General features: G+C 51.5%; 1 protein-coding gene across 1 annotated transcript; it reads left to right on the top strand.

Moving 5' to 3' along the window:
* Positions 1-3,809: 3,809 nt before the first annotated feature.
* Positions 3,810-8,381, top strand: LOC310835620 (potassium voltage-gated channel subfamily V member 2-like). The gene is made up of 2 exons (XM_083720469.1): positions 3,810-5,197; positions 7,366-8,381. Exons 1-2 carry the CDS (start codon positions 3,947-3,949, stop codon positions 7,894-7,896), a joined length of 1,782 nt encoding a protein of 593 aa, XP_083576595.1. The 5' UTR covers positions 3,810-3,946; the 3' UTR covers positions 7,897-8,381.

Here is an 8,381-nt window from a genome sequence, read left to right as displayed (position 1 = left end):
TAACTTGGGAGTTTTGGCTTTTATTCTCTTATTTCTCTCTCCTTACCCTGCCAATACCAAACTTTAACACAAGAGCTAAACTACATATAACTACAGTAACTTGCCCAGGGATTTATTATTGTTTCATATGTAGGTACATAGTACACAAGGAAAACAGTGGCTGGGGTAACTCAGCCAGGTGGGCGGGGTATAAATAATTATTATTATTATTGTTGTTGTTATTTCTGGTATTCTCTGAATGCTGCTTTCTCACAAATCATACCCAAAATGGCTTAGAACAAAGAAACTACAATATTATTTTTTGCATAAAACATAGCAAAACATTAACAATTTCATAACAACTTAGCAAAACAAAGATATAATACCATGTTGCTCAGCGTTTTCCAATTCTACAATATCCATTTTGAGGATGTTTTGAGGATGGTCGTACCTCTAGCCAGGCTATGTGCTGGCACTGTCAGGGTAACTGGGTGTGAGGTGACAGGAAAACAGAGTTTTTAGCAGGGTGTTCTGGGAAGAAGAAGGAAGAAGAGAGACTGGGATCTATCCACAGAGATTCTTGTGTTGTGAAGGTAGAATCCAAGTTATCTTCCGTCTCATTCATAAAGGAAAAGAAAGGAAACCAAGTCTCAAAAAGTGTCCCTCCCTGATGTTCCTTTAATCACCCTTCTGCGGCGACTAAGGCGTTCCGAGAGAATGCCACATTCCAGATATTATTTAATCAGATTTCAGTGAGGATTTCCAGTATCGGGCTATCGTTAATTGGGCTGACGGTTACAAAAACTAAACTAAATCCCTGCAATTTAAAGTTGTTGTTTAAATGTGGGTCTGATGATAATAAGTTGAGGACCCAAATCACGTGGGGGGAGGGATTGCTGCGTAATTTTGGAAATAATGCGAAACACCTTTCCCCTCAGCGTGCAATTCTTCCCTTATTTCTACGATGAGGGGAGGAGTTTTGCTTGAAAAGAGGGAGCAAACTAAGACAGATGAGGGATGGATTGTTGCTGCAGGAACCCCTTGACCAACCTCTAAGCTTCGCCTCAAATATGATGATATAATTTATATATCAAAATATTCATTTGGACATTAATCAATGACCTCCCTGTGAGTGCCTGGAGGCGGTTGGAGGTTGAAGGATGGATGGCGGCTAACAGATTGAGGTTGAATCTTGACAAGACAGAAGGACTGTTTTGGGGGGTCAGGGGGCGGGCGGGTGTGGGGGACTCCCTGGTCCTGAATGGGGTCACTGTGCCCCTGAAGGACCAGGTGCGCAGCCTGGGAGTCATTTTGGACTCACAGCTGTCCATGGAGGCACAGGTCAGTTCTGTGTCCAGGGCGGCTGTCTACCAGCTCCACCTGGTATGCAGGCTGAGACCCTACCTGCCTGCAGACTGTCTGGCCAGAGTGGTGCATGCTCTGGTTATCTCCCGCTTGGACTACTGCAATGCGCTCTACATGGGGCTACCTTTGAAGGTGACCCGGAAACTGCAACTAATCCAGAATGCGGCAGCCAGACTGGTGACTGGGACTGGCCGCCGGGACCACATAACACCAGTCCTGAGAGATCTGCATTGGCTCCCAGTACATTTCCAAGCACAATTCAAAGTGTTGGTGCTGACCTTTAAAGCCCTAAACAGCCTCAGGCCTGTATACTTGAAGGAGCATCTCCACCCCCATCGTTCAGCCCGGACACTGAGGTCCTGCGCCGAAGGCCTTCTGGCGGTTCCCTCATTGCGAGAAGTGAGGCTATAGGGAACCAGACAGAGGGCCTTCTCGGTAGTGGCGCCCACCCTGTGGAACGCCCTCCCTTCAGATGTGAAGGAAATAAGCAGCTATCCTATCTTTAAAAGACATCTGAAGGCAGCCAGTGCTGTACTGTTTTTAACACTTGTTTGGGAGCCGCCCAGAGTGGCTGGGGAAACTCAGCCAGATGGGCGGGGTATAAATAATAATAATAATAATAATAATAATAATAATAATAATAAATTCCCTTCTCTTTCCGTGGTTCATTTTGCATACCATAAATCCTTTCATATTTTACATCTGGGTCTGCAAAGTTTTTGTGGCTTGGGCCAGTTCACGGTCCCACAGATTCCACGCTGGGCCGGAGCGCACACGCACACATGCTCAGGCGCCATTTCCGGCGCTCCTTCTGGCACGGAGGAGGCGCACACAGCTTCCCATTGGCTGCAAGACCTTCCTGCATTGCAGGGGGTGGGACTGGAGGACCCTTGGATTCCCTTCCAACTCTATGGTACTGGAAGTCGCACATAACTATCGTGACGGCTTGGGCAGAGCCCTGAAACCTGACAGCTGTCATACTGCTGCCCCTTCCTGCATTGATTGATTGATTGATTGATTGAAGGCAGGCAGCAGTAGACTACATGGAATTGGCAGAAATGACTGGCAGAATCCGAGACCTGGGAGAAGAAGCAGTGGAAGAGGACTGGAAGAAGTTTAAGATCTATTTGCAGAAATACTGCAAAGTTTACGAATGTTAAAATGATGTTGGATGTAAAAATAACATGGCATTAGGGATACAGTGTTAAGAAGTATGCTAAAATGTAATAGAAAAAGGGTGAAAGATTAAAGTTATATTATGTCAAAGTAAATAATGTTAAAGGTGTTTAAACACAAGGAGGAAAGATTGGAGACATAATAGAAGCGATTTTAATAATTAGAAACTAGTTTTGAAAGAGGGCAAGGATTTGCTGTACTTGATTGGACAAAGAGGAACACAAAAAAAGGAGGTGTGAGGAGGTCAAGAAAGAAAGTTATGTAAATATGAACTTAAAAATTGGAGTTTTTATGTTTAACTCTTTTTTCTTTTTTGACCCATGTCTGTGATTGTTTTTGCTGTTTTGTACTTTTCTGATGCTTTTCTTTTCCTTTCAGTTAATAAATAAATAAATATCTTATATATAAAAAAAAATGAAGGCAGGCAGCAGAAGCCTCCGTGCTGTTGAAATACAACTCCCATGAGCTCCAGCTAGCATGGCGGATGGCCAGGGATAAGTTGCATCTAGAGCAGCTGTTCTCAACCTGTGGGTCCCCAGATGTTGTTGGACTACAACTCCCATCATCCCTGAGCTCTGGCCTTGCAAGCTAGGGGTGAGGAGAGTCGTAGTTCAACAACATCTGGGGACCCACAGGTTGAGAAAGGCTGATCTAGAGCATGGGGAGGCAAACCAAGGCCTGGGGGCCGGATCCAGCCCAATCGCCTTCTAAATCCAGCCTGCGGAAACAGCGTGTTTTGACATGAGTAGAATGTGTCCTTTTATTTAAAATGCATCTCTGGGTTATTTGTGGGGCCTGCCTGGTGTTTTTACATGAGCAGAATGTGCCCTTTTATTTAAAATGCACCTCTGGCTTATTTGTGGGGCATAGGAATTCGTTCATTTTTTATTTATTTTTTCCAAAATATAGTCTGGCCCCGCACAAGGTCTGAGGGACAGTGGACCGGCCCCCTACTGAAAAAGTTTGCAGAGAGCAAAAGGTTCTCCACACCTGGCTTTAAAGTCCAACAGGTTGGGGGGCAGGTTTTATGTACTGGAAGTTTTTTCAAGGATCAAAAGCACTTAAAGGATAGAGTGCCCATCGTGGGAGATGGGAACGTCCGATAAATCAAAGGAAGACCCGGCTTCCAAAAATAGCTTCTTAACTTGAAAGGTTAACCCCATAAGCTTATTAACGTTTTAAGAAGCTTGGGCATAGCTACTTCCAGATACACCCAGCGTCTCCGTCGCAGAAGCAGCCGGGCGGGGGGGGGGGGGAGAAGGCTCAGGGGGTTAAGCCAGACTGTGCACACACAGTAGCTGTTAGGAGGTGTTTGACGTGTCCCCCCACCAAGCACTCGTTGAATGGGAGCAGGACCAGGGAGCCCCGGAACTGGGCTTCTCCTAGCAGCCTGGAGACCGCAATCTGTAAGCACCACTCGACAGCGATGAGGAAGCCCGTAAACAGGCGGTCCAGCCTTTCGGCCAACTTGAAAATCGGCGACTACAAGAAATGCTGCCTGACTCCCGAAGAGGAGGAAGTCTACATCCCCTTCGCTCAGGAGAGGCTGGTCAAGCAATGGGGGTCGATGCACAACGTAGCAGACAGGGCCCAGGAACGCCAGAGCATCCCTCCACGGAGGAACCGCTACTTCCTGAACCTCAACGTTGGCGGGAAGTGCTTCCAGATCGCATGCAAAGTGGCCGCCAGGTACCCCGTCACCAGGATCGGCCAGCTGGCCGTCGCCACCGACCCCATGAAGAAGCTGCAGCTCTGCGACGACTACTCGGTCCCGAGGAACGAATACTTCTTCGACCGGGACCCCCTCATCTTCCACTACGTCTTCCACTTCTACCGCAGCGGCGTCATGTGGATCATGCAGGAACTCTGCCCGGCCAACTTTGTGGAGGAAATCGAGTATTGGGGCGTCCACATAAAGTACGCCCAAAGGTGCTGCCGTATCCTCTTTGAGGAGAAGCAGGATGAGATGGCCGAATACCTGAAGGTCCAACGGGAGCTGGAAGCGGAGCTGGAGCCGCTGGAGAGCGAGGTGAACTTTGAGGGCATGTTCCTGGGCACGTTCCGGAAGGCCATCTGGAACCTGGTGGAGAACCCCTTCTCCTCTATCCCTGCCAAGATCATCGCCATCATGTCCAGCGTCTGCGTGCTGGTCTCCATCGTGGGCATGACGCTCAGCACGGTGGATGAGATGCAACACAAGACCAGCAAGAAGTGCATGGAGCGCGTGGAGACCGTCTGCGCCATCTTCTTCACCCTCGAGTACCTGATGAGACTCATCTCCGCCTCCTCTTGCCAGCAGTTCCTGCGGGCGGCCTTCAGCGCCATCGACCTGGTCTCCATCCTCCCTTTCTACATCCAGCTCCTCTTCGAGAACCTGGGCGAGGGAGACACGGAATACCACGAGGAGCTGCACAAGATGCGCAGCGTCGGGAAGCTGGGGAAGGTCCTCAAGCTCATTAAGCTCATGCGCATCTTCCGCATCCTCAAGCTGGCGCGCCACTCCACGGGCCTGCGGGCTTTCGGCTTCACCATTCGCCAGTGCTACCAGCAGGTCTGCTGCCTCCTCCTCTTTATCGCCATGGGCGTCTTCACCTTCTCGGCGCTGATGCACTCCGTGGAGCATGACGTCCCCGGCACCAACTTCACCAGCATCCCTAGCGCCTGGTGGTGGGCAGCGGTGAGTAGAGTGCCTCTGGTTACCCGCTCCACGGGTGGGGGAACCTCCATTCTTGTGGGGGGTTCCGGTTTGGCCGTTTTCCCCAAACTACGCCCCGCTGCCAATCACTGGGTGGCGTCAGCCGATGGTCACGGGGTCTAACCCTGCTGGGTGCTGCTTCAAAGGTAGCCCCATGTAGAGCGCATTGCAGTAGTCCAAGCGGGAGATAACTAGAGCATGCACCACTCTGGCAAGGCAGTCCGCAGGCAGGTAGGGTCTCATCCTGCGTACCAGATGGAGCTGGTAGACAGCTGCCCTGGACACAGAATTACCTGCGCCTCCATGGACAGCTGTGAGTCCAAAATGATTCCCAGGCTGCGCACCTGGTCCTTCAGGGGCACAGTTACCCCATTCAGGACCAGGGAATCCTCCACACCTGCCCGCCCCCTGTCCCCCCAAAATAGTACTTCTGTCTTGTCAGGATTCAACCTCAATCTATTAGCCGCCATCCATCCTCCAACCGCCTCCAGGCACTCACACAGGACCTTCACCGCCTTCACTGCTTCTGATTTAAAGGAGACGCTAAAGGTCTCCGCCTCCCCCCCCCCAGCCATCAGTCTCCTCCTCTCCAGGGTTTCCCCCCCCCCCCAAGCAATCGGAGACTGTGCCTGCGTACCTGTCTTTGCTCCTCTCACTTCATCCCTCTGCTGGTTCTGGGACACAAAGGAGGAGGGAGAGAGACCTGTGTCTTTTCACCAGGTTGACTCATCTCTGCTTCTTGGCCTCCCTCCTCCCCTGCTTCAGCTTCTGCCTCTGATTTTGGACTTATCTCTGTCACAGACTCTTCCAGCTCACTAAGCCCTGTTGCCCCTTCAGCTTCCAAACCTTCTCTGTGACCACTCATTGCTGTCTCACCCCCACTCCCCGGGCTCTGAAACCTCTTCCCTTGCTGGGTCCCAGCTGGTTCCTCCCAGCATTCCTCTGCAGCCTACCAGTCCCTGACACCCTAAGCCTGTGAGTCACCTTTGACATGGGTCAGTCATGTCACAGCTCCCACTGCTCCTGATTTAATTGTGTGGAATCAGACCATTAGCCCACCCAGCCTTGCCCCGGGCACGGGCAATGCACGTTTTGCCCCTGCCTCCTGCAGACCACAGCCATCTGCTTGGTGCTTAAGGGATGCTGAGCAAAACAGGTCTAGGGATGCAGAGGTGGCGCTGTGGTCTAAACCACTGAGCCTGTTGGGCTTGCCAATTAGAAGATCAGCAGTTTGACTCCACAAACAGGGTGAGCTCCCATTTCTCTGTCCCAGCTCCTGCCAACCTAGCAGTTCGAAAGCACACCAGTGCAAGTAGATAAATAGGTACCACTGTGCGGCGGGAAGATAAATGGCGTTTCTGTGCGCTCTGGTTTCCATCACGGTGTCCCGTTGTGCCAGAAGCGGTTTAGTCCTGCTGGCCACATGACCCAGAAAGCTGTCTGCGGACAAACGCCGGCTCCCTTGGCCTGAAAGCGAGATGAGCACCACAACCCCAGGGGTCCTTTACCTTTACCTAGTGGTCTGGCTCTGGTCTGTGTGGGCAGAAAAAGGCTTAGCTCACTGGGTACTTAGGGCACGAGATGGCAGGGAACAAGCCAAGCTGATTTGGGTGCATTGTCTCATAGAATTGCAGGCTTGGAACGGATCCCCAAGGGTAAAGGTAAAGGGACCCATGACCAATAGGTCCAGTTGCGAACGACTCTGGGGTTGCGGCACTCATCTTGCTTTACTGGCCGAGGGAGCCGGAGAACAGTTTCCGGGTCATGTGGCCAGCATGACTAAGTCGCTTCTGGGGAACCAGAGCAGCGCACGGAAACACCGTTTACCATCCTGCCGGAGCGGTACCTATTTATCTACTTGTACCAGTGTGCTTTCGAACTGCTAGGTTGGCAGGAGCAGGGACCAAGCAACGGGAGCACACCCCGTCGCGGGGATTTGAACCACCGACCTTGCGATCGGCAAGTCCTAGGCTCTGTGGTTTAACCCACAACACCACCCGTGTCCCCAAGGGTACCATCTCGCAGTGCAGGAATCTGGGGACTTTTCTGGCATGCTCTCGATAAGCCAGAAGGCAGGCATGCATCTTCACTGCTTGCAAACAAGGCCCGATCCTGTTTCGGTTCTGTGTCACTCTCTTCCTCCTTTCTAGGTCAGCCTCTCTACGGTGGGCTACGGGGACACTGTTCCGGACACATTTCTGGGGCGCATGGTGGCCTTTGGCTGCATCTCCTTTGGCATCATCTTGAACGGAATGCCCATCTCCATCCTTTACAACAAGTTCTCCGACTACTACGCCAAGCTGAAGTCCCACGAGAACGAGACCACCCTGTCGCTCAAGCTCTCGCGGAAACTCAACCTCAGGGCCAGAGCCTGGAGGAAGTTCAACGAGTGCTGCTGCGCTGAGTACATCATCGCCGGCCAGCAAGCTTCGCATCAGGCCCATGCCCGCCACGGGTACCACCCCGTCCATCAGGGGCACCCCGTCACCCGCCAGCCGGGGCACCCTCACCCCCAAATGCCCCATTCTCCCGTCCACTGCTCAGACCACCTCGCTCCCCAACTGCAGCCTCACCATGCCCACCCAGAGGCTCTCAACACCCACCTCGCTCCGCCGTCGGGGCGGCCCACCCCTCAGCCATCGCCGCGGCCGCCCTCTCAAGCCAGGCGAGGGAGCCAGTAGAAGAAGCAGGCGGAGAGAGGGTTTTGTGGTCTTTTTAGGAGGGTATGCTTCATTTGCAAAGGGCCACATTTATTATTATTAGAGCCAGTGTGGTGTAGTGGTTAAGAGCGGTGGACTCGTAATCTGGTGAACCGGGTTCGCTTCCCCGCTTCTCCACCTGCAGCTGCTGGGTGATCTTGGGCCAGTCACACTTCTCTGAAGTCTCTCAGCCCCACTCACCTCACAGAGTGTTTGTTGTGGGGGAGGAAGGGAAAGGAGAATGTTGGCCGCCTTGAGACTCCTTCGGGTAGTGATAAAGCGGGATATCAAATACAAACTCCTCTTCTTATATTTTGAGTTTATATACTGCCCTATACCCGGAGGTCTCAGAACGGTTCACAGAATAGATCACAACATATGCCATCAGAATAAAAACAACAACCCAATAACACAAATAATTCAAAATTATTGGGAAACGATTTACCGTATACTGAATTTTAAAAAAT

This window comes from Podarcis gaigeae, assembly GCF_964106915.1.
Source record: "Podarcis gaigeae genome assembly, chromosome: 18".
Taxonomy (NCBI): Eukaryota; Metazoa; Chordata; class Lepidosauria; order Squamata; family Lacertidae; genus Podarcis; species Podarcis gaigeae.
The sequence above is the reverse complement of the archived record's forward strand: the minus strand, read 5'-3'. Positions and strand labels throughout refer to the sequence as shown.

Coding starts and splice junctions, on each gene's coding strand:
- LOC310835620 (XM_083720469.1), top strand. CDS start 3,947: ATGAGGAAGCCCGTAAACAGGCGGTCCAGCCTTTCGGCCAACTTGAAA. Junction 5,198..7,365: donor GCGCCTGGTGGTGGGCAGCG/GTGAGTAGAGTG, acceptor CCTCCTTTCTAG/GTCAGCCTCTCTACGGTGGG.